Source organism: Phalacrocorax aristotelis, chromosome 16 (assembly GCF_949628215.1).
Source record: "Phalacrocorax aristotelis chromosome 16, bGulAri2.1, whole genome shotgun sequence".
NCBI lineage: Eukaryota > Metazoa > Chordata > Aves > Suliformes > Phalacrocoracidae > Phalacrocorax > Phalacrocorax aristotelis.
The window spans coordinates 12,423,952-12,450,480 of NC_134291.1; the positions used below are offsets into that span (position 1 = coordinate 12,423,952).

At 42.3% G+C, this 26,529-nt stretch overlaps 1 protein-coding gene across 8 annotated transcripts in view; it reads left to right on the forward strand.

Annotated features, from left to right (window-relative positions):
* The window catches only part of TNRC6C (trinucleotide repeat containing adaptor 6C), a 110,671-nt gene that overhangs the window by 39,025 nt on the left and 45,117 nt on the right, over positions 1-26,529 (forward strand). For all 8 annotated transcript variants that reach the window (XM_075111278.1, XM_075111282.1, XM_075111283.1 and 5 more), the window contains exon 4: positions 13,859-14,185. In XM_075111278.1, coding sequence (XP_074967379.1) covers positions 13,859-14,185 — 327 coding nt within the window. The remainder of the gene's footprint in view (positions 1-13,858; positions 14,186-26,529) is intronic.

Consider the following 26,529-nt stretch of genomic DNA (forward strand, 5'->3'; position numbering starts at 1 on the left):
AGGCTTTGGGACAAATGTAGCCTAGAGACTGGCTTCTAAAGCAAGATGCATTTGTTTATTCATTTGCCATTGCTTTGCGATGGGTGCATATTTGGACGAGTCTCGGTGTAAGGGGATGTACGTGATTAGTACTGGTATTTGAGTTACGCGAATTAATGAATGCAGCTTCACATCCCATGTAAATTGGAGAACTAGTGCATGCAAGAAAACAGGCGAATTGTTAAGTCTTGAAAGTTACCATCTGTTATCAGTTCATGTCCTGAAGGAGTGTAGCTATGATAATTTAACTGTTCCATTACCCAGAATCTTGATTTGTACCTTGGACTTCTGAGTTTGAGGCCCAATACATATGGCCCAATTTCTGTTCATCAGTTACAGCATGGTAAACCCACACGTGTGCACTCGGAGCCTGCAATAAACAGGAGAGCGCTTGACATTCAGTGGAAAAACATCATATTTGCTTTGGATTATCAGTCTGTTGTTGATGACAACCTATCAACCTAATTAGCTGTGCCATTAAAAATGGCACAGCTAATTAATTGTGAATTTAAAATCAAAATTATAATCGGTGCTAACATGGAGGAAGGCAGTGAGGAAAATACTAGAAGCTGTTAAAAGTATAAGTATTCTTCACAAGACTGCTGCATGTGAAACCAACCTGAATAATGTAGAATGGGACTGAAGAAAACTTTCAAAAGTACATGTTGAATCACACAAACCAGGTTTTGTGTCCTTCTCTCAAAAGAAGTATTTGGCACCCTTTCTATTGACAGATCTGAGAGAAAAAAATGTAGATGCTGTTCAAGAAAGGGAAACAAAATCTAGTATCTGAGCTCTGGAGTATGCAAGGATCTATGCTTTTAATAGCAGCTTCTCCAATTCTTAAGAGAAAAGTTAAATTGATGAAATAGGGTTGTATCAGCGGAGCTGGGCTAGGACTGGTTGCACAGAAGCTCTGCAGCAGGGTGGGCTGTGATGGGCTTACAAAGAGAATGCAAACCCGTTTGTGGCGGAGGGATGAAGTGTTGTTCTGTATTGGTACGATTTCAAGTTCACATTAATAAAGAACAAAATGGAGAGGATCCAGGCAAGTGGGGCTGATGGAGAAAGACCACATCTTAAGCTTATGTAAAAAACAGCAGAAGCTGGGGAGTGCTGTGACTGTTACTCTGAGAGAAAAATGATTTGTCATGGCAGAGAGAGGTGGGAGAACTGAATAAGATGGATTTGGAGCTCCATTTTACACGTAGGATTGTAGAAAATAATGCTAGAAGGGTTCTTGAGAGGTCATCTGTTCCATCCTCTTGCCCTGAGACAAGATCACCAAACCTCTGCCATGTCTGCAAATAATCCCTAATCATCCTTATTGTTAGAAATTTAAATCTTAATCTCCCTGGCTGCTATTTAAACCCAGCAAGTCTTGTCTTGTTCACTGTGGGATGGATGGAGCAAACTATTTCCTCCTCTTCCTTTGTGGTTTCTTTTCCTGTTTTTGCTTTGTGTTCCCAGTGTCTTCAAGACCGAACTACTACTTTGCCGCCTGTCTGCTGTGGTGGTTCATGTTTCCAGATTTCAGTTTCCTTCATGCACTTCCCAGGTGGTCCAGCTCTTTCCTGAAGAGAGGCGGTCAGCTGCGGGTACAGGCAGTGCTTTAGTGAAGGTTTTATGATGCCAGACTGGAGCAGAGAGGTTACTTTGAGCCTCATAGCTGGTTATTTATTCCATTACAACCCTTGTCTTCTTACAATAGCCTGATCTTTTTACTTCTCTCTGTTTTGTGATCTGCTAAAAAGCTGCATATTTTTCTGCAGAACTGCTATGGGGTGAGTTGTTTGCTGTTCTGCATTTAATTCTTCCTGTCTAATAACGTGACTTCCCTTATTGAGTTGTAGTTGCTTTTTTCACACCACTTCTCCACTTTATCATTGCTGAGTTCTGATCCTATCACACAGCAATCCAATCACCCCCATCTTCTTTCTCCCTAGCTTGGTGTCATTTGCAGATTTAATAAAGATATTCTCTAGTCCATCATCCAGTTGTTAATGAAAATATTGAACAGCATAGGCTCAGATCAAGTCCCCGTGGAATCTATTCTGAAATATACTTCTGTTTTGACAGCAAACCATTGATTCTCCCAGAGAATATTTCAACCAATTTTACATTTAGCTCACACTTCCCCAATTTACTTATGACAATATCAAGTTAGAATTTCATGTCAGAAACCATTACAACATTAAGATGTAGAGAGCGAGCTTTGGATGGCGGGACACTGATGGAATATGTGAGAAAACGGGTGGAATTTGTTTGAACTGAAGCAAATGAGCGGGTCTGAGTGGAGGCAGGAACAAATGAGTGTCAGGGTAGGAGTTAGGGGTCAGATGGATTTGTAGATATATGGCTCTAGAGTCAAAATAGAGGTAGGTAGCGGATGAAGTCCTGAATGTTTCTCTTATTTCAGACCTTTGCAAAAAGCCAACAGTTTAGAAGGTAACACCTGTAATTAAATGAATTGGGAACAAAAACAGAAGAGGAGAAAAAGATTAACAGCTAACAAGAGACAGATTCAAGGAAGGCATGGCTATCTCAAACGTTTCTGATAAAGCGGGTGTATTAAGACACCAAGTTACAGCCAAGGAAGTACCACAAGAAACCTCAGAGGCTCTTACGACCCAATTTACAGAGACAGAGGTCACTTGAGAGGCGCTGTGCAGATGGGCAGGGTTATGAAGCCGAGTGGGCGCAATGGTGGGCTTATGATGAGAAGCTTGAAATGGGCATCTGCTGTCAGGACCCTAGGGTGCAGAGGTCACAGAAGAAGAAGGGTAAGAGAGTAAACAGTGGGAGGGTGGGTAGGAAAGTATGTGGACAGAATTTAGAATTGCCTGAGAAGGCACAAGGACTGATAGAAAGCAGGTCACAAGCTTCAGTGCTAGTGATTGGAGGGCATTTGTCTGTGTGGCCTCCTAATGCATGCAGAAAGATAGGATGCCCTTACGTTGGACAGGTATTGGATGGTTTTTTGTCAGTAACTGAGGTGGTATCTGTTTAAAAATGTATTAATTTAAATACTTAAACTCCTCCATTATTCCATGATTTATAAAGCTATAATTTATTTTTCCTGTTAATTCCTGTGAATTTTCTCCAAAAGATTTCCACTCTCTTTTCTTCGTTGATACAGAATTTGTCAATATGAAGTTCTGCAAAAATAGTGCGAACTTGTAGTTTTAGAGACACTTTATATAAAACTGTTGAAAAATGCTCAAATAAATATACAGTTTCTAGGTATGTTTTTGGCATAGTTTCCTAAGGAAATGAGTCTTATGGGATTGGGTTGTATTCCTGTCTGGGTCTCCCCATTCAGGGAAGTTCCTGACCGATCCTGACCAAATTTGACAGGAGGCTTGCAGAGTTTCCTTGGGACGTGCAGCTGGGTGCACAACAGTGCCTCCGTCCGTGCCATTACTTCCCTTTCCCACCTATCTGCTGAGGTCTTTAATGTGAATTTAATGGTTATCTATTCTGGTTAGTCTGCCAGCTGGCCAGTCAGCCAGCGGGGAGCTTTGAGCAAGCCATGGTACTGTTAACACCAATGTCTGTTTAAGAAATGAATGTTTAGTACTTCAAAAATTGTGACGTGCAACCAAATGGAATACGCTTTCCAGCTTCCTTTAATATTATATGGTTCTAGCAGGTCCAGGAATGAAGATGCAAATAAAACCTTTAATTTCTAAGGGGTAGTATGGAAGTCTCGCTCTTGGGAAGATGATTTGTGACTGGCTTGTCACTGCGGGCCCTATAAGTTATTATGATTTCCTCATAAAACATTGGTTTCTCACAGATGGTCGTAAAATCTTTCTGGATGACATATTTTCAAAGGAGGTTTCCCAGCATCAAAATTAAGAATTAATTTTTGACTGGACTGCAGTCCACCGAATAGATAACAAATAAATTTCCACATTTAATATATACCAATTTATGGAGGGTAGTTATCTGCTAACTTCATGGAATGATCATCTGTCTGAATATAGTTTTAGAATAAATTATGCTCATACCTTGATGAAGCCTGTGAAATGTGTTCAGCTGAGCAGATCAGACTGGGAGCTGCAGCAGGGGGTTTGAGTTCATCCTGGCATAGATACCCCCTCTCACCAAACCAGCACCGTTTATGTATGGTTGGAGAGCTCCATCAACGAATGAACATACTGGTAAACATCACTTTAAAACTACCCCAGAACAAGCAGGAAGGCCCTCACCTATAGGTGTTTCCTGAATAAAATGTCCGTCTTTTGCAGAATCAGTTTTTTAAAAAACTGTTCTTTCTCCTGTTCTTGTAAACAGACTTTTCAAATGTGGTTTGGGTCTAAGCTCATGCAGTTCTGGCAGGGTGGGTGTGCATTCAGAGCTTCCATTTCTTTTTCTTTTCTGGAGTTGTAAGCTCTGGTTGTTCTAATATATAACTAGTGTATAGCAATGCATCATAATACTGGTTTTAATCCATTGCCATTTAGGGAGTATATAAGCAATAGCAATTATTAAGAACTAAAGCTGGTTTCTGGAGGCACAAGGCTGAGACTGCCCATACAACCGCACCATTTACCACCACTCCTAAAGCAGAGAGGACTGGAGCAGGGATGAGGCATTACATGGTACGTCTTTTTGAGGAACTTCCTTGCGTATCTCCTACCACTAAATTACACAAGACTGAGTTTTACTGGAGATGGTCAAGAAATCCTAACAATTGATTTAGAGGTTTCCCGTGAACTTTGCGGCTTCCTGTCAATTCCTAGTCTGACCTCAGATTTCTTGGCAAAAAGTTCAAGTTCTGTGTAGAAGGTCTGAGTTGGTGGAAGTGAGAGGAGTCCCTAGAGACTGCCAGGAAAGGTAGGTTATGGTGAGAGATTTTAGAAGTGGGATGTTGCAAGACTTAAGGAAGGAGGCAGGAAACATTGCAAAAGTAGAGGGAAGAAAGTGGAGAGGAAATGTCTGGAAGAGGAAGCAGGAGAAAGATGCGCTGTGGTCGGTTAGCAGGTCGAGTGCAGGGGGGAAATAAAGGTAAACCAGGAAAATAATTTATTTGTTCTTAGTATTAAATAAATGGTATGTTCAGGAATTAGTACAAAATCGAAGCCTTTAAATAAATGGTGTTAAAGTTCTAAGGCTGTAATAATGCGTATGTTTTTACTGTTAACCCTGAATGTGGGCTTTGATGTCAAACTGCAGCTTCTGTTACATTTTTAAAGCCGTTACGAGTACTATTGAAAACTAATTTGGGGATTTCTCTTGGCTTTGGACGGTAACTTCTGCAGTTTTTTTCAGGAGAAGTTTATGTGCTTGGGGGAAGGGAAGAGCCAGGCAGAAAATTACCCACTCTTGTATAGAAACATTAGGAAGTAGGCTTTTATGCAATAGTTTACTGAAATACCTTCGCTTTTGCCAGTAGATGTCACTGTGGATAAAAAATACCAGTGCTTAGTAGACAAAGGAGGTAATTTGCTAAATGAAAATTCATCCTTTGAAAGTAGATTGGGGGAGGAACAATTTTTTTTTTCCTAAAGAAAGCCTTTTTTCGGCATAGAAAAATGGATTTCTTACTAATCAGGGCATCTGGTCTTGCCCACCACAATGCTGTGTTTTTTGGTAATCTTCACCTGACTTGGGTAAGTTCACGGCTTTCTGTCTGACTTCAAAGCGGGTGTCTGTGTATGTGCGTGCTCCTGTTCAGCTTTATTTTGAAAGCATTTAGCGTTCGGAGGTTGGTTTAATAAGCACCAGTTGTCGCTGCAGTGTGTATGTGTGGGGAATTGGACATGGAGGAAGTGGCTTCATTAAGGTTGATTTGGAGGGGGGAGCAAGATGAGAAAAAAAATTGCCCATATGATTGGCTGGGAGAATAGCTCTGAATTATGGGATCCATCTGTTTCCTGTAATGAATTCATAAACCCATCAAACAATGACCTGAACGAATTGCTGAAGGAAAAAAATAATACTCTGGCATGATATGTTTAACGCAGTGAGGCATTGGCATTGTATAATCAAAAATTCTTCTCACATCCAGCACTTTGTAATGGAGCTGCTGTGTTTAATAGAAGCTGTAAATAAATCCTGTCACAGTAGCAGCCAAGAATGCATTTCTGGGTTTAACTGTTTCTCTTCTGGAATGTCTGGTCCTTCAAGGCTTTAGAAATGCAAGTTTTATGGATCTGGAGTGGGGGATTCTGTGAAATATAGAGAAATGTTAATGAGGTGAATGAAAGGAAAAAGCTGCTATAAATCAGTATTACGGGGCTTAACCAGTTTCTTTCATTTATGCATGTTCTTTCCTTATGTCATAGAAACGTACTTAAAAGCTATTGTTGTAATTGAAATCTGTTAGACTGATCCTATTCATTACATTAATAAAATCCACCTACAATTGCTCGTAACACTTTTTTATGCAGTTGGGATTCCTGAGATCGTAATCATCAAAAAGCATATGGAGTAATTATTGGATTTGTTTGGGTAAAATTGGATTAAGAAGTTTAGATACCATTAAGTACTGATAATTATTACAAGCAAGCTCATTGTTTAGTATATGTACAGCTCTCAGAACGTAGAATAAGCAGATACCCATCACAAACATCTTAAAAGCAAGCAATCTCAAGGCTTTTATTTTACGCCTTCAGTTGTATTTTTGCAAGAGGCTTCCTACTTAAATGTTTTTGCTTTAGCTCTTTAATCATGTGCCAGTTATGAAAATCACTTTGTATTAAATCCCTTCCCCCATACATTTTAAATAATATTTTTAGCATTAAAGCAAGTTCAGCCATAAAGGCTACATTTTAATTCCTGGATTTCAAACAGCTGCCCGCAGAACATTAGCTGTGACAGTGTATTACTTTCAGGTGAAAGGGTAGACAGGCTGCTCCTTTGGGGGCTGGCACGGTCCCTCTATAGATTGGCAGGCTGGCCCTTGGGGCTGATTAAATGTATAGCGCACAGAGGATCAGTGTTCCAGGCAGCCCCCGCTGGCCACGGCACTGCCGCGCTGGATGCAGAAAGTTGCTGTCTGGATTGCTTTCAGCCTGCAGTTTGCTAAAATATTCTGCCTTTGTGCGCTGTGGTCTGCAAGGGGTAGCCATCATCTCAAAATACATCCGTCGGAGGAAGGAGAATGCCTGAGTGGTTTATAGAGGCGCTCTTAGAGCGAGTATCTTATGACAATTAATAATTAGGAAATCCAATGTAGACACTTTAAACGGTAGGTGTTTCTCATAGTGCATATCAAATGAAAATTGCTGCTTTAGACATCGCTGAAAATACCTTTAATAAATAGGGGTTGAGTTTTCTTGAAGAATACAGTCATATTGTCTTTGTAACATATATTCTCCAAATATTATTGCTGGATTTGAAGTCTAAATTTGCAGGCTAAATTCTAGCCTGATAGGAAGCTGGAATTTGGGAATCAAGCCCATTCCTGTGATGTTGTTCACTTTATGCTTTATTTCCTGTCAGTGGTGTAATTAAATGGTTATTTTCCAGCTACCATGATTGTAAACACAGTGTTCTTGCAAGAGCTTCCATTTAACTCATCTTAAAAGAGATTTTCATATACAGGAACACCCCTCATTGCTATGTTGATTAGAGAAAAAACACTATTATTAATCTGCAGAAATATTTTTATTCTAAAGTGCAGTGTGTTTGGTAGTTTGATTTTCTTTGTTCTTTTTTTCTCACCTATAATTCAGATATTTAGAGGGAAACACTGTTTCTGTGACTGAAATGGGGTTTCTCTGGCCACACCTTTGTGATGAAGCTGCTTTGTTAATTTACATTAAAGCAAAAATTGTGGTGTACTCTACGACTTAGGTTAATGATTTTTATTTTTTTATATATATGCATGCACGCGCCTATTTGGAAGTATCAGATGTGATTTATATTTATATATACACGCACACAAAGTACAGAGACTATAATACTTTTTAAAAAGCAGTCTGCCTTGCTCGCCCAAATATGTTTCCAGTTAATTACTATTCCTTAAGAAAGTCTCAGGGCCAGATAAATATTGACTCTAGTTAATGGTTTTAATTCTCTTGTATACTTACTTAATTCCATGGAAAAATCATTTCTTAGTTTAAAAAAATCAGCAAGCCAAAGCAGGCGCTAGTTCCTCGCTTCGCCACACGGTTGTCCTGCCAGCGTTTTTCCCCAGCTGATCAGGACCTGGGAGCACTTCAGTGTTTGGCCAGAGCTGAGCTTGCGCGGTGGGGCCCAACTGGAGCCAATACCTATGTGGCCCTGAGGTTTTCTTAAGGAATATGAACTAAGTGCAAACATATTTGGGTGGCAATGTGGGGGAGCAGTCCTTATCCCCACCCGGCTGCCTCCCCCTGCCCGCTCCCTGTTCCTCCTCTTCCCCGGCGTTCCCTCTGAGCTGCTGGCACAGGAGTGAGTGTGCCTAGGCTGTGTCCGAGCCAGAGAAACTTCCCAGCTGAAACGGCATAGTGTTTTTTGGTGGATCGGACTGTGTCTGGAGTGTTCTTTCCAAATGTTGTGGCCACAGGCAAATCACATACGGCTTTGCCCTTTGCAAAAGTACCGAGTTACTTGAAATGGCAGTGTCGGTAGATGCTTACATCTCTGCACTAGTAGTGATAATAATACCCAAGATCTCTAATTTTCCCATTTCTGCTCTCCGTCTCCCAAACAAAATGGAAATACACGCTTTGTTCAAAAACATAAAAGTGATACCACTTTAATTATCCTCTTAATTTGTCAAAGCAAGCAAAACTAAGCAGGAGTTGGCTTTGGTACAACTCCAGGTTTGGACAGCAGGCGCTCGATAAGTGCACGCGCAGGCCTGAGGCAGCGCAGCCTTCCCAGAGGCAGGACAAGGGGTGGCGAGAGCCTGAGCTGAGCTTAAGTCTGCGTTGCTGTGCCGTGCCGCGGGTTTGGTGCCTGCCGGGCAGGCGGAGGTGGTGGCCCGCAGGAGCTGAGCGTGCCTCGGTGGCAGGCTGTCTGAGAGAGCTGGAGAGGCGTTCGGCTCCGGAGGAGCTGCTGTTCAGAGAGAGGATCAGCTCAATTCATAGTTATACGACAACTCTTTTTCAAGGGCCAGGTGGAATGGTGAAGTCCACAGGACTTAGACCCATTTAAACTAAGTAATATTTTGTATCATGCGGATGACAGATTTATTTGTAGTGTGGAAACAAAATAGTTTCCACATACACGTTGAATATGCAAATTTGATATTTGAAATGAATTATTCTGCATTTCATGGCATTTTTCATCTACTTTTTAAATTGTCAGAGTTAGGATAAACTGTTTTTTTTCCAGAGCTGGTGGTATATCTGGAAAAGGCATGAAGGTTTTATTTTCTGGTCTTCAGACGTTACTGGTACTTTCTAATTTTTTTTATATTCAAAGTTCCTTTTTCGGTACAGAAATAAGCATAGGTGAAATTGTTTAGGCTTAAAAAAAACCCAAACAAACCACCAAACAAACAAACAAAAAAAAAAACCCAAAAAACACCCAAAAGTCTTGCAGAAGCAAAGTGCTGATGGTTGCTGTCAAGCTTGGCAAGCTTTTGCTTGCCCGAGTCCCTGCTTGCTTTGAAACCCCTGTCAGCACCACCTTGCCACCCGCTCACTGCTTCTGTCGTGGAAGTCGGTCAGCTTTCAGGTCTGTCGGAGCCTGGAGAGAGGCCGGGCACTGGTTTTACAGTGTGCCTATAATGACATGAGATGCGGATTTGCACTTGTTGGATGTGCTTGTGATGAGCTGGAGGAATAATTGGTTCTGCGTGTCTAGGAAGGCCAAAGGGTTTCTTCTGAGCGGCCGAGCAGCTCTGGTAAGCACTGCCAAGTGAGCTGAATGCGTTCCCTGCCACGCGCTGCCGTCCCTGGCCGGCACCGTGCCGCTCGCTCCCAGTACCCCCGCCTGACTCCCTCGTGGCTGCCCCTGAAGAGACGCGGCCGTGCCAAGCTGCGTGGAAGGTTCTGCTACAGACCAGGGAGGGTCGGGCCTGCTTATTCCAGGCAAGGTTAGTGTGAGGCATGGCAGATGTATGCCTGGAGGACAAATGTAGGAGACTAGCGTGTCCTGAAATGCTTGATAGGAAGGTTTAGGTGAAGACCACAAGAAAACAAAAGCTTTGTGTCAGTGCTGAATAAGGTGGTGGATCAGGCCTTTTAATTTGTTTCATGGGAGATCCTTAGAAGCCTGAAAATTTATGCTTTCATGGCTATATGCAGTGTGATTTCAGTCAGCCTCACCTCCATCCCCAGAAAGGTGATGGAACAGTTCATTCTGAGGTCATCTCCAGGTATGTAAAGAAGGTTTTCAGAAACAGTCAACATGGATTCGCCAAGGGGAGATCATGCTTGACCAACCTGATAGCCTTCTGTGATGGCATGACTGGCTGGGTAGGTGAAGGGAGAGCAGTGGGTGTTGTTTGCCTAAACTTCAGCAAGGCTTTTGACACTGTCTCCCGTAACACCCTCATAAGTAAGCTCAGAAAGTGTGGGTTAGATGAGTGGACATGACTGAGAACTGGAGAAACAACAGAGCTCAGGGGGTCGCGATCAATGGCGCAGAGTCTGGTTGGAGGCCCATCACTAGCGGTGCTCCCCAGGGGTCTGTGCTGGGTCCAGTCCTGTTCAACATATTCATCAATACCCTGGACGACGGGACAGAGCGTCCCCTCAGCTCTGGGAGGAGCGGCTGATGCACCAGAAGCTGTGCTGCCACCCAGCGAGACCTGAGCAGGCTGGAGAGCTGGGCCCAGGGGAACCTCAGGGAATTCAACATGACCAAGTGCCAGGTCCTGCCCCTGGGGAGGAACAGCCCCCCGCACCAGCACAGGCTGGGGGGGACCTGCTGGAGAGCGGCTCTGCTGATCAGGCCCTGGGGGTGCTGGGGGGCAGCGAGGTGACCCTGAGCCAGCACCGGGCCCTTGGGGCCAAGGAGGCCAATGGTGTCCTGCGGTGCATGGAAGGGAGTGTGGCCAGCAGGGCGAGGGAGGTTCTCCTCCCCCTCTGCTCTGCCCCAGTGAGGCCACATCTGGGGTGCTGCGTCCAGTTCTGGGCCACCCAGTTCAAGAAGGACAGGGAGCTGCTGGAGAGAGGCCAGCGCAGAGCTGCCAAGGTGATCAGGGGCTGGAGCATCTCCCTTGTGAGGAAAGGCTGAGAGACCTGGGCTTGTTCAGCCTGGAGAAGAGAAGGCTGAGGGGGGATCTCATCAGTGCCTATAAACATCTGAAGGGCGGGTGTCAGGAGGATGGGGCTGGGCTCTTTTCAGTGGTGCCCAACGGCAGGCCAAGGGGCAACGGGCACAAGTTGGAGCACGGGAAGTTCCACCTGAATATGAGAAAACGCTCCTTCCCTGTGCGGGTGCCAGAGCAGGGGCACAGGCTGCCCAGAGAGGCTGTGGGGTCCCTTCCCTGGAGACATTCACACCCCACCGGGACGCGGCCCTGTGCCCCTGCTCTGGGGGTGCCTGCTCAAGCAGGGGGTGGGACGGGATGAGCTCCAGAGGTCCCTTCCAACCCCTACCATCCTGTGATTCTGTGATTTGATGTTAATATTAGCAATCTCACAGTCAAAACTGAAAAACTGCTGGAGTAAAAACACAGTGGGTGTTCCAGATGGGTGCAGTAGCTTCCCGTGCAGTTCAAATGAGCATTCTGTTCAATACTAAATTGTCACATCCCCTCTCTCTTCTCATCCATCCTGTTTAAACCCTATAGGAGATTTGCTGCAGTAAGGAATAGAAGGTTCAAATACCAAAACGGGCAATGCGTTTCACCTAATCAGAGAATAACCAGAATTTATCCTTATTTTTAAAACTTAATGCTGTTTTAATTCCAGTAGTGTTTATAGGACGTTGTATTTTGTCCTGGTAGTAAAGAGGCTAAAACTATGGAAAAGGAACAGTTGAGACACTTTAATATGTTTAAAGGTTTTAGACTTGAAAGATTCAATAAAAGCTGGTGTTACCCTTGTGCGCAAATACTGATGTACAAATAACCATATAAATTTATTTCTCTCCAAATTTATGTCTTCAGCCTGTCCTGTAGGCTGGTCAGCATGTTTATCAAATCAGAGAGAAGAGATTTGTTGAGGCATTCTTTCTGTTCTGGTGTGAACTGGTTGGCTGCTTGGGTACCTGTAATTCGTGTGCCCTGCATATACCGGGGAATTAGTACCTTTCTTTGAAAGACAAAACAATTTTTATCGTTAAAAGTCATGCTGACATTGATTAAACCAATGTTCGTGATTTACACATTGGAATGCATTTTGCAGCTGAAGTTGAGTGCTTCTTGCTACAGATGAGAGAGTTTTCCTTCAGTTGCGTGTGATACGTGTGCAAATAACGCTGTGGGCTTGCTTGTCCTCGTGCCCGTTCACTTGTGTCCTGCAGATGTGGAGCTTAGTATAAAACCAAAATGTGGTTTACTTTTTTCAGCTAGTACGTTTCAAGGTCAGTCTAGAAATGAGAAGTGCTTTGCAGAGGAACACTTGTTATGGTACTTAGCAAAGTGCAGCGATGGTTCTTGTGCTCTTCAGTGGGGTACGAAAACTGGGTGGTTTTGTGTAAGACATTGAAAAAATATCCCCCCCGAAATAGACTTGTTACGGCAAAAGAGGTATGTAAGTCATCTGCTCTTTCCAGTGAAAGGAATTAGGGATGAGCAGAGTTTTAATCATAATTTTTTAAAACATAAGCCCTAGATTTTTGAAGTCCTTAAAAATAATTTACTGAATAAATTGACTGTAACATAATTTTCTTTTGAAATCCCAATACATAGAACACATTTGTCCGTCATTGTAGGTGCAAAGTATTTGCACGTGTGTCTACAGATTAGCTAAAGCAGGAGTGACAAATTAATCTTTAGCTGAAAACTTTTCTACAGCTTTTCATTACCTGGAAACTCCCCCACCCCCACCCCCCTCAGTTGAATTAATTTCCTGAAATTCAAGTTTCCCAGCATGCTACTTTCTGCATCCTAATAACTTTTCCAGTTTAAAAAAATTTATTCTATGCCACTGTTGCTTATTTAATATTTTTTCCTGCACATTATCTGAGAATAACAGCAATTATTTCTAGCCATCCTTTTATTTATTGGGCTTTTATTTACTGTTTTAGCTTGTGTTCTTAAACATCTTGTTTTGGCAAAAATCCAAGATGTCTTAGAAATGCTGGAAGTGAAAACATATAAGATGTTTTTTCACTGGCTCCATTGTAGAGTTAATAGGAGACCAGTGTTTTTCTTCAAGAGTTGTACTTTCCTAAATCATACTTGGTATAAGCACCCAGACACGTAGATAGACATGTACATTTGTGTATGTGGGAGCCATCTGAGTATTGGTGTGAACCTGGTTGTGTGTGTACAGATTGCTCCGTCTTCAGCTGATTCGCCCGCTCTCCTCAGGCAGTGGGTACCAGATATTTATAGTAATCAGCTTCTCTGTTGTGTGCAGCTGACTTCTGATGCAGCCTGGGAAGCGGGAGGTGTGTGAGATAAGGCTGGGGGGTTGCACAGCTAAAAAAAGATGTGTACGCTCTCAGAGCTGGGTGTGTGAAGCTTTTATCAGCTGTGTTCTGCTACATAAATTTTACAGCTGTACAAAATCAGGTTTTTTAGATGTAGATTTCAAAAGCGTTATAAAATGTTTCAGGAGACTGCTTACATAGTAAACAAGCCCTGAGTTCTGGTCATAACACTTTTCTATTTAGAATATATTTTACATATTTCATAGTCCAGGTTTTGCCAACTGGTGTTTGGGAGACTGAAAAACATTATCCATTTGCTCAGTTACAGAAAAAAAAACCCAACTTTTCTGATATTGAAGCAATTTTTTTGTTTGTTTGTTTGTTTTAGTGCCAGAACCTATTAAGACCAGTTTAAGCCAGCCCCAACCTGCCGGTACCGGTACCAGTACTTCCACCAGCACTATTACCAACAGCAGCAATGGCAAGCGTGTGTCTGCTAATGGGCAGCAGCCAGCTGCGTCCCGTTACCTGCCTCGTGAGGTGCCTCCACGCTTCCGCCAGCAAGAACAGAAGCAGCTCCTAAAGCGGGGTCAGCCACTGCCTGCTGGGACTCTGACCGGCACCAGCCCAGCACAAGGTACTGGACAAGCAGGGGCAAGTCCTCCTCCGCAGCAGGGAGCGGGTGGACAGCATCATCCCAGTAAGACCCAAACAGGTAAGAACGGAAACCCGGTGGGACATCCGCTCGTTCTTTACGTGGTTATGCCCTCCGGTGCTAGCGTGGGTGTTGCAAAAACCTAAGGAGCAGGATTTGAAGTGTATGCTCTGGCTCTTTTTCTTACAGAATGTATTTTGTTATTTCTAGGATCCAGTTCTAAAAGGTGTTCCCATGTCCTTCGGTGCTCAGACCTGTGGGGTCTCTTCCACTGCTATTTTTTCTGTTTCTTTGACAGTTAACGGATATGATCTGCAGGACATCCAAGTGATTCTTTAGTGATTGTTCTTACAGAAGCATTGTTAATTCGGGTATTTCCAAGTTTTTGACTGTCATTTTGGCACTTTTAATGCTCTTTAAAGACCGCTTTGCATATAACTGCATGTAAATCAGTAATAGGAACTTTGCTTGTGGTGTGACAATTTTATGCTTTTACTTGCTTATGCTCTCAAGTGTTATTTTCACATTAGGAGAATAATATTTTGGGAAAATTAGTTCAGCACCCTAGGCCTTTCTACCACTTCATCCCATCCTTTGCAGATAGACACACCGACCTTCTTTTGGCTGTTGGAATTAGAGAGTTGAGGAGTAAGTCTCATAACTACCTTTTTCCCCTGAAGCTGCTCATGAGAAGATAAGCAGCAGCTCTCTTATTTGCCCTTCTGTGCTAGAGGTCATATAACTTTTACAGCGGAAATTAGTTTAGTCAGTAATTGGTATAAATCACCTTTTCATCACTGCTGTGTATGTATGTCGAGTATGGCAAAGCAGGGAGTGATCTGAGGTACAGTTATCTATGCCTTAGAAAAAGTTATCGGGACTAAGTCACAAGGGGGTTTTTGATATCTTGAATATTAGTAATTTCTGTATGATCTCAAGTATTGCTCATTATCACTCATGAATGCTGTTAGACATCACAAAACTTGGATCTGAACTGCCTGCAGTTTTTCCCTTTGGGCATTACTGAATCTTTCCTGGTTTTGCTGTATTTGCTGCTGTGATACTGAACTCCAGCAGAGAAAATTATTTGGTGTTGTCCGTAGAAGTTTTAGTTAGATAAGAAAATAATCTCTCTCAGAAATTATAGCTTTTATGGTTATTGACATGCATTTGAAAATATTACTCAACTACTCCCTGGAAACACAAATCTGAAAAGACAAAATAAAACAATTGTTTATTTACTTAAAATGTTGGTTTTTTAGGGAGGGAAAGAGGCTCTGCTTCTGTATTCCTGAGTATTCGGCTTCAGTGAGATGGAAAGTAATGCCTTCCCACCAGTTAGGGCAGCATTCTCATCATCTTCGCAAGTCTCAGTTCAGCAGGGGTGGTGGCTGCCGTTTACAGCTTCTTTTTGATTTGGAGATGTTGGTTAACTGTCAGATTAACGTTCTGCGTTAGATTTATATCTAAAACTATGTATATATATTCAGATGTTGATTATCTTACTTTCAGAATTCTATTAATTATTTACATGGTAGAGGTGGATTGACCAACTCAAGTGGCTCAGGCTGGCTGAGGGTCAGTATTAGACTTCCAAGCGTCGTTATAGATGCATCTGAAATATCTTTGTTTGATCTTTAAGAAGCATACTGTAAGTCATGAAACAAAGTCCGCCCTAAATCATAACATAATCCATAAAAGAACTTTGCTCGTAGGCATATAGTCCTGGCTGTCTGACTTTGATCTTGCCAGATGCAATTGTGCCTTGAGGTTTTAGACTTCCTTTCCTGATTCCTATTTTAACTTGGTGTATAAAATAAGCACTTGTTTCTGCAGTCTGTCAGCCTGGCAACTATCAGCAGATGTTTTACGCCATTGAATGAGTTTGCTTTGTTACTCTTCTGCTACTTTTCTGTCACCGTTGGGAAAATTCAGGATACAGTAAAAGCTAGTACCAATGGGAGGAGGAGGAGTGCAGCAGCTTTTCCGCTTCATATTATAGTCCATACTGCACAAAACGAGGTAACCCGTATCAAATTCTTACCAAAAGTATTACTTGAAAACAATTAGTGCACAGAATTGAAATTGTCAGGTTGTTGTTTACTATGTAGTCAAACTCAAAGGCACCTGAAAATCCGTGCACAGCTCTTGGAGCAAGGAAGAGAATCTTAGACAAGCTAAATGCTTGGCTACTTTTTTGTCTACTGGCAGCAGGAGGTAGTGTTTGAGACTTAAGTGGTTGCATCTTCCTTATAGAAAGACCTTACTGAGTATTAGACCTCATTTATTTCTCTTTCCAGCAGGTGGAGCATCAGTTCCTTTACTGACTACAAATGGTTACAGGAGAAAAAAAATAAATCTAGCTAGCTCAGTTTAAAACAACAGCTCTGCGCCTGGCCGCTCTGAGGCCGAGAGAGGAGTATGGCGTGTCTCACTCCCGAGAGACCTTTGTAGCCATGAAATAAGTACATTGGCAGTCTTATCCCATACTAGATTTGTCTTCACCTTGACGAGAATAAATAGCAAAGAAGTAAGAAGAGTATCCAGGGAAGGCCAAAACCTTTTCATCTCAGCTGTTAGGATGCGAGTAATTGTTAGCCCTTAGAAAGAATTCGGGGATTCTATATCCTGAAAATCTCCAGGACTTAAGTAATGAATTTTCCATGAAATTCAATTCAAACTGGGTCATATTTTTGTGAATATGAAAATAAAGAACTTCAAACATGAGTATTTTGACTGAGCAATATGTTGTCAGAAGGAAACTTCTTGCCTTCCTCCTCTTATCATCAGCAGGAACTGTATTCCTTTAAATGTCTGTCTCTGGTTCCCTGGGTGTTCAATTTACTAAAGAGTCTTTGCAAGTAGAAGTTCTCTGTAGAAGTGAAGGGAAGGAACAAAATAAGTTGTCCAGAAGAATCAGTGTAGGCACCTGATCCACATATAAACAGGAATGTTGTCTGTCTGAACAGCACCTGCATTGTGAAACAGTGATCACTTCGTGGACGTTATTAGGTGTCTTCAGAGTCTGGAGGCAGTCAGTAATACATTAGTGCTTAGGGCTTTCTCGCTCTCCAGTAACCTGAGTGCCCAACCAGAGCTTGTTAGACCTGTGCTGGATTCTCACCAAGCAAGTCTCCATATGTGGTTTCTTCATATCCATCATGAACAATAGTAACTTTCTTTTGATGGGTGACTGTGTTAATCAAAGAGCGAGGATCACCGTACGCTAGCATCTTGTATCGAGAAGATGCTTAATGTAAATTCATGTCTGTAGTGTCACATTCCTTCCTAGTTAGCTTGAAAATATGCAACCACGTTCCTTCCAGGCCCTATTTATAACCACCTAGGTACGAGGAAGGCTGTCAGAGAGGCATCGCCAGCCTCTTCACTGCGAAAATCACTGTTTTGTCTCTTTATTCTCTTATCAGCAGTTTCTGTTATCTACTGCCTTGGCCTATCCAAAGCACTTAATCAGAACTCTAACTGCAATGTCATGAATTAGAAAGGATGTTCTGCCAATGTAAGGGAAGTGGGAATTAATGACCACTAGTATATTCTTTGTCAGGTTTATCATCTGGAAATATCAGTGAAGTGGGTGAGAGAAGTCACTTTTTGTTTCTCTTTCGAGGTAGTACATAAAACATCAACTAGACAAACTGTTAATAGCAGAAATTAAAACATTTCAAATTGCATAGAATATTTTAGAAACCTTATCCCTTGAAAAGTCTTTTGTTCATTATAACTATTATGAAACTATCTCATGTAGTACTTTAGAGCATCTTCTGTAGAACAGTTATTTGTCTGGAACTTTTCTTTTGAGCTACAAAGCTTGTTCTTGACGTGCCCCTCTGTGATCCTTTTCAGGATTACGCTGAAGGAAAGCTGTACCTCTAATGTATGAGCAGGAGTTTAATATCCAGGACAGTTTGTTATTTTTACCAAGATGGAGCTTTTTATCTCTTCCCTCTCCACTTTGTCAGCTAAAACCAATAAATGTCCAGAAGAGTTAACTTCTTTTGTTAAGGTGTGAGGCATTAATGGAATGATCCTTTTGACATGTGATCTAATAGAATTAAGGTAATTTCTGGAAACTACCATGGGAGATTAAAAATAGCAAATAATAGATCCTTCTTTGTTTCTTTACAAATTATGAAGTTTGTATAGGAGTCTCTGGACAACCACTGTGTGTTTGGTGATTACAAGAACAAAGATCAAAAGACGTATTCAGTTTTTCCTGAAGATGCCTTTCGCTTTTCTGCAATTCAGCAACATGAAACCAACATCCATCAACTCAAAAGAAACGTACCATGTCTTGCAGGAGTCACGATGAAACATCTGCACTTCTCGTGTATTGGGAGCACTTTGTGGAACAGATCTGTAACACATGCTTCCGAAGTCTAGAAACGAACACAAGTAATTCATGCAGTAGTCAAAATGAGAGAACAGGCAACCGTTGTGGAAACTGGAGGGTTACGCTTTTAACTTGTTCTGTTGTTTTCTGGGAAGTGAGAATTTGATGGCCGTTAGAGATTTATTTTCCTACTGTGGGCTGGTGCCAGATTTGTGTTGAACGTCTCTCTCCTTTTCTATGAAGCTGGAAGTTTTATTTCATGTTTCAAGATCTCTTTAGCCGCAGTTTGCATATTCATGCTTGCGGCATGGAATGTGCATGTTGCAGTGAGTGTTGTGGGCAGTTGGAAGTTGCTGAGTGCTGTTGTGTGGCCGGTTAACTCTTCTTATAAATTGGTTTGCATTAACATGGGTTTTGGTAATTGTTTTTTAGGAAGCAAGATTTTTTAAAAAGGCCTAAAGTCATGTCTGACAATACTTGTTTCAAACATCCAGCCCTTTAACTGTGGGTTGCTTTAGAGTTGCTTCTTGAAAAGTCAAATTTGGAGAAAAGTTGTAGGGAGAGATAATGTCTTTTCTAAAACCACTCAATATAGTTGGAAAACACAGATAAGCTTTGATGGACAGTTGTTTCATCAGATCTAGCAAAGTGGTAGTAACCTTCAAGTAAACGCATGTTTGAACAATTGCCCGGTTTAGCTTCTAGTACTTTGTGATGCCTGCAGGTAAGGCAGGTACGTGCAAAAGGAGGTCTGTAGCGTATGCGTAAAGTCTCATTTCAAAGTTTGAAATATGTGAGTTAGCTTGATTTCCTGGAGGCATGGCAAACAGGCTGACTTCTAACGAATCAAGCACATGTGAAAACTGCCTCTATGGAAATGATTTGCTGAAATTTATCTCTTTGGGCCCGTATTCTGTAATTCCACTAGCAGAATATCTTTGTTGGCAAGACACCACTGTCGGTTTGCTTTTACTTGGAAAGTTAAAGAACAAAAGAGTTTGTTTATTCTGGATCCTCAGTAAACACTGTATTTTTGTACGTAATAGTTAAAACACTAAACGCTATAAAGGAGAGATTAAGGATTAGATAATGTATTTATTCACCTTTTTTTGCACACTTTCTGTGTATATAATTTCACACTTTCTACAGTAAACACACTTTTTTCAAGCGTGCTACATATACCTGGAACATGTTCATTGTTTTATTATGCCAGTTGATCTTGAATGAAGGAACTAGCATGGTGATGTTTCTTTTTAAACACAAGAATTGGCTATTTCTACTACTTCTGTGGAAAATAGCTGTATGTAGCAAACACATGATGCTTAATCTGCAAGAAAACTCTTAACAGCTTTCAATTTTTACATCCCTTGACTAGGTGTTGGCCATGATTTGCAGAGTAGTTCACTGTACAGCTCACCACTAGGCACGATGCGGAAGCCTTGTGTATATGTGAAAGTTTTCCTACGAGTGGGATCAGATTTGATGTTAACCCATTTGTTAAAAATACAGACGTTATCAGTATTTTGTTTTGATTAAAACTTTTGCCAATACTCTCATCGAATTAGCATTGTAAAGGGACGTTCAGGTACCGCCAGAGACTGCACGAGCGGTGATATATTTGCTGCTTCTTGTTTTTTTCCTCACTTTAGCGTTTGTTTAGCATTTGGTAGCACTTATTGTGTGGTCCATGTCCCTGGCAATTAGGCAGTGTTACCAAAGGTCACAAGTGACAGGTACGTGTTTAGACAAAAGAAAGTTGAAAAAACATTGGACAAGGGCAAAAGTGTAGCAGTTGACATGGAGATGGGCTCTAGCCAGTAGGTGCTGTCTGGATGTACTCCTGAGCAGTGAACATTTTCTGAGATTCAGTAACGGGAAAGTCAGTGCGAAGTGAGTTTCAGCTAGTAGAGGGGTTTGTCTCCCATGTAGATTTTCAAAACTGCCATATAATGCTTTGAATATAGATAGAGAAATAGCAACCGCTGTGTAGCACAAATATGGGCATCGTGGATGAAAAATGATGGTAAAACTCATCAGTAAACTAATCTTCGGAATGAATTTTTCTGTATTGTGTATGTTATCTGACATCAGGCAGCAGAGTGTGAAAAATAAATCTGCTGCTTCAAATCTATTTGACAGTGATTAGAATTTTTCACCAGGAAAAGAAGAACACTGTAAAAGGATAAATAACTGAGATGCCTTTATAGGTTTGCTGCCCTCACTTTCAAAGCACGGGGCTGTGCAAAAACATGACTCCAAGGCCGCTGCTTTTGCTTCAGAATCAGTAGCCCTGCGTCCTGCCTCTAGTTTCACTGTAGGTGGCTGAGCTCTAGTGGTAGCCAGATACACGAACTGCCCGTGTGTCTGGGGGGAGAAGGTCCGGAGGCAGAGTCTGGCAAGTTGTTAAAAACATGCAGATGGCAGTTTTCTGACAAAGCATGTGAAGAGACTGAGTAGCAGGAGCTGTCTCTGACGGTGGAGAAGTAAAAAGTAGAAAGCAACTAACTAAGGTCAAAGTGACCAGGGCAAAAGAGTCTGGTCCTTGGGAAGAGCAGGAAGGGAAGCAACATCACGTGAAAATTATCAGAAAACTGAATTTATACGGCTCAGGAAACAGGTGTGATACTACAGGAAACAAATATAAAACAAAGGAGTTTGTAGCTGTTAGGAAAAAAACCCAAAGAACAGAAAGACAACATTTTCTTAAGTCTATTAGTGAAAGGAAGGCCAAGGGAATGGTCTGATGTTCAGAAGGGAGAACCACTGATAGGTGGCGTCAGGAACACTTTAAATGCTTCTCCCTTCTTCTGTAAGCTAATGATCGACTTTGAACTAAGGCTGCAGTGAGTTAGAGTACTTACAGAAATAAAATATTTCAGATTGTCTAGCAGTGATGAAATTCGTAGTAGACTACACTGAGGATGGGTTGGAGCAATGTGGCCCACTGCCGTTCTTTCAGAGCGTGAGAACTAGAAAACAGAAAATAAAACAACCGATGTTAAAAGGTGAGAAAGGAGAAACCAGGGAATTACAGACCAGTGCCTGTGATCTGCTAGCTGAGATGGGAAAAGTAACCAAAGCAGATGTTTCTGTGCATTTAGGACTGTGCAACAGAGAAGCACCGAGCTCATGCGGGTTTGTGGAGAGCGGGTCATGCCAAAGCAGTGCAGTTCCCCGTCAGTAGTGCGGCTGGCGTTGCAAATGGGAGGGAGGGTCGTGTCCTAGGCGTCAACTTCGTGCAACCTGTGACAGTGCCCCAGAAGACCTTCTCGTGACGGATGTTTGGTGGTGTAAGTAAGTGGGAAGTGTAAGATGGAGCTATTGCAAGAAGCGTCACAGCTGCTCAGGGGGCTGAAGACAGGGAGTATAGCCATCAGGCCTTACTGGCAAAGGGAGCGTGCAGATCTGTACTCTTTGATATTGCATCAGTCTTTTGGCTATAAACAACAGCCTTCATCAAAATTTTTAATGATACAAAACTAGAGTGCAAGGCAACTGTAAGACAAAATGACGACATGGAATAGTGGTGACAAAATCCTGTAACTGAGTAAGAAATAAAGAAAAGGCAAAGGTTCTTTATTTTGGCCAGAACAGCTGTGTACACAAATGTGGTTATGTGAGTATCATGCTGAAAAAATGGATCTGGAGTTGGTCACAGGGCAAACCACATTAATGGTGTCACACTGTTGAAGACAAGCATACTGAGGGAAATAAACAATACTTTCTGTGAGGCACTTCTGATAAGGCCGCTGAGGATGAAGTTCAGTTTGAGGTACTGTGCCTTCAGAAGGAAGTGAACCAGCTGGAAGGAGAGCAGAGGAATGCAGCAGGGATGAGTAGAGATCTTGAAAACAAGCTTTGCAGAGGGTGAAGGAATTGGAGCTCCTAAGTCAAAGAAAGACTGGAAATAGAAATGCAGAAATACCTAAATGAGGGCTGAAAGGAAGGAAAAGGTATGTCTGTATGCCTGTGATGGATCAGATAAGAAACAATGGGCTTAAATTTCAACAAGGAGGATTAAGGTTAGATGTTGGGAGAAACATGCCAGTACGAAAGCTATCTTAAGAAGTGAGATAGAGCACTTGGGAATGTGCAGCCTCTGGTGCCGGAGGGCTTCCTTGTTGGCTTGGGCCAATGTCACTTAGTGTGTATCAGGAATAGTGCTGTAGGTCGGGTGTGTGGTCTGCGTGACTTCTCAAACCCCATTTTTAGTCTCCAGGTAACTATAAGGATTCCAAGTTCATCAGATTCGTGCCCCGTCGAGGTTGCTGCAAGACGGAGCACGTGAAAGGGAACAGCCCCTCACCCACCAGCATGGGCTGGAGTAGAAGCTGCGCTTTATTTTGCTGCCAGACTTTGGTGGGGGCTCTGACTCTTCCCCGGGGTTTGCCGTTGCCTTCCTATGTACCCCTGCCCCGCAAGCGCAGTCCCCTTGAATTAGCTGCCCTTTATGGGGACCTGCCTCGTGAACTGAAGTAGATTTCAGGAAGTTTATGATATTAATAAGAAATAGAAGCAACTTGAGAATGTCTTATGTTCTCTTCCAGTTATGACATACCGTTTTAACTAATGGAAATTTCAATCATTTATAGGTGATATAAAGGACTATAATGATCCACCACAGTATTTTCTGCTTTACAGTTATTGCAAAATTGACTCCGAAGCTTAGTTTCTGGTTGCATTTAAAATAGTTTTCTGAATGGAAACAAAGCCAAACAGATTTGATTTTCATTCATCTGGTCTTTTTGAAACGAGGTTAAACCCGTCCAGTATTCAGAGACTATTGCAAAGAAACAGAATAAATGTCTTCAGAAGGAAACCAACTATTTGCAGGAGTACTTCAGTGGAACAGTTCTTGAGCCAAGAATAGCAGCAGCGATTGTGCTTTGGTAGTGAAGTGGCAGCAATTCTGAGAATGCAGCCAGACCTTTAAAGAGCCCTCAGCTGTGTGCGATCAGTGCAGAGGGGTGAACCTGCTCGCGGGAACACCTGACAGGAACCGAGCAGCTCCCCTGCTGTGTGATTTACGTGTATTTGGGGCAGGGGGGAGGAGGAGGAAGAGCAAGGAAGGGAGAGGGGGAAATGGCTGTAAAAGAACTAGAAGTTCATGGATAAACAATCCTGTGAGATTTGAATATACGCGTTGATGAAAGTTCTCTCTCTACATGTCTTCCTAGAATTTGTGATGATACTTAGGTCCTGAAAATGCGAGCCCACCCCTCTCCTGTTCACGCGGAGCCCTCCAGCTGCGGTTGTGACAGGGTGGTCCCCCCTGCCGCAGGGGCAGAAGGCACCCGGATCCGCGCTGCACCGCTAGGGCAGTTCTCTGCGTTTAGCAACAAACACCGCCTTTGGTTAATACGCTCTTGTGTTTGTCGCCCGGATCTTTTTTAGATGGAGGCGGGGAAGCCGTTAAGGGCTTGGCAGTGCGCCAATATACATCTGGGCCCGGGTCTGCTGCTGCCCGCCAGGCGCGTCAGGGCAGGGAGGAGGGTGGCCAGGGAGGAAGGCGGCCAGCAGCGCCTGCGCCTTCCCTTGGCTGACTTTCAAAAGCAGGAGAAAAGCAGCTAGGGCGCTAATTGTCGCTGGGTCCCAAAGTGAAAATGTTTTGTGACAGTTGAAAGAATTTAAAGAGGAAGGAAGATCGGTTTAGTGTCAGCTGCAATTAGATAATCAAAGCTTAAAAATCCTGCTCTGTTGATACCTTCACCTAGAGTTAAGGAGCGGAGCGAGGGGAAGGGGGAGGAGGGCTGTGCGTGGAAAGGGCATTTCCATAGCCAGTGCAACCGAGGCCCGACCGAGCTTGCAGGTTGTCTGGGCGCACGCTTGCACAGAGAGATTTTCTTGGCAGCTCTACAGGATGAGGCTCACACTGTACACAGCCGACATATTGAAGCCGAGAGCCCTGGAGAACGTAGATGCAGGAGTAGAAACAGCTCTGCACACAATGTAGCGTCTCCTAGGATGGTTGGGCGGCTCCTTTCTTCAGGTATTTTATTACCCATCAGCCCTTTTTAGAGCCAAAAGGCAAAAAAAAAAAAAAAAAGGAAAGTAACCCTAACCCTGAGAAAATAGCATCTGCTTCTGTTAAATCAATTTATTACATAACATTTCAGGGAGAGAGCAGCAGCACAGCGTCCTAAGCTTTTGGCTGCATTTCAGGTTTGATAAAATGGCGTCTTCGCAGTGAGCTGCTTGCTAAAGATATGTTGCACTGAGCAGAAAAATGCAGTTATTTGGTGTTTTCTACTGCTGCTTTTGCTTTGGAGAGGTAGCATTTAGTGGAATTTCTACTCATAGTGAAAAATGTTTATTTTTTTGCTTGTTTTCTTGATGTATTTAAAAGCTTTCAGCATCAGAGGAAAGGAACTACATTTTAATGTCGTAGTGCAGAAAATTAAAACAGGATAACAGGCTTTCCCACTTGTGTACTTAACTGTGGTTTAGTTTTAAGTGAAGCAAGCTGCTTTATTCAATGCTTCCTTCTCTTTTCTCTGTTTCCACATTTTGTATGCTATTCAGGATTTGAGCTTCCCTAACATCTATGGTACTTGCGGTAAGTTAGCTTCGTAAGTGGCTTCAAATAGGTGACAGTTTTCAGGTTTGCCCTCAGCCTCAGACTGTGTATGCATAGAGCTGGGTGCAGCAGGTAGCCTGAAATAGTAGCACTTCAATTCCCAGATTTTCTACTTTATTATATTTCGTTCTTCGGAGTAGGTGCTTGTGTCATTCTCTCTTTCTTTTATGAAATTACCCTACATTTAGTCTAGCACTTCCAATGTTTCTGGCAATTCCTATTTAATTCAGATATAGAAAAATTCATGTATAGACTTTTAAAGATCTGCTCACATTGAATTGAAAACTGTTTCTTTTGGGGGGAAGACGTAATTTGCCCTTTTTTCTTCACTTCCCACTCAGAATCACTACCCTTTGTGTGACAAGTAAAATCCCCAGTAGGACTGTGACTGGCCTTCGGGATTTTTCTCTCTTCTGCATGTCAAAGCAAAGAACAACATCGTCTGAGTCTGTCCTTTGGGCAGGACAGGACGAGCCAATGAATCTGGTGGTTGTTATGCCGAGGAACATGAACTGAAAAATAAAACCAGTAGTAAGAGAGGGAGTGACTATTAGATTTTATTTTAAATTGGTTGAGCAAAGCTTATTAATAATGTGTCTCCCAGTGAAAGTTTGTCGCAGGCTTTGCCGTTTCACACCTTCTCCATAGTTCGGCTCCGACATCAGCTGAAGGTTACATCATACTTCAGTGCGCATAATTTTACTGCGCAGCATTCAGACTAATTACTGCGATGGAAGTTATGAAGATAGGTACTTTCAGTTGGCTGAATAAAAATGAAAAGAAATTATTGTAAATGACATTTTCAGAGGAGATTGAAGTTGTGGGGAAGCTGCTTGCGCAGGCAGGGTAATTCGCTTTTCTGAGTAGCGCATACAACAGCGTCTCCCGTTTCACTCTACTCACACTTCGTTTGTAATCTGTGTAAACATGAAACTGATTTTGCAACTAATTATTCATATTCCTTATCAAACACAGCCAAAAATGTTTTCTATTTTTAATAGGTACTAAACTGAAGTTGTGAGGTATGTTGGGTACAGTATGTAATAACACCAGCAATCTCCTCCCATCACATTAAGGATATTATTTAAAACCAAAACAAAACCCACACGCTTATTGATAACACTGATCAAAGCCGTGCATTTTTCAGGCGGCGTGTATGACTGCAATTTGACAGAAGTTACGTTTGTTAAAACCAAATTTGAGCTGTTATTCTTGGTATTAGATTAATTTTTCCTTCCTGATAGCTGAAGAGATGTTGTTGATCAAGGGAATCCTATCGTACAAAAGATCGCAGAATCACAGGTTGGAAATCAGTTTCACTTTGCAGTGTACCAGCGCTATGATTTGCTAATGTAAAATACCTGCGGTTCCTGTTCCTGATTCTTTGTTTAAAACCTTTGCTCAGTTCACAAAGGATAGCAGTGCTCCTGGTGGAGTGCAGTGCTTTTATTACTGATCTTTGCATAAATAAAGAGG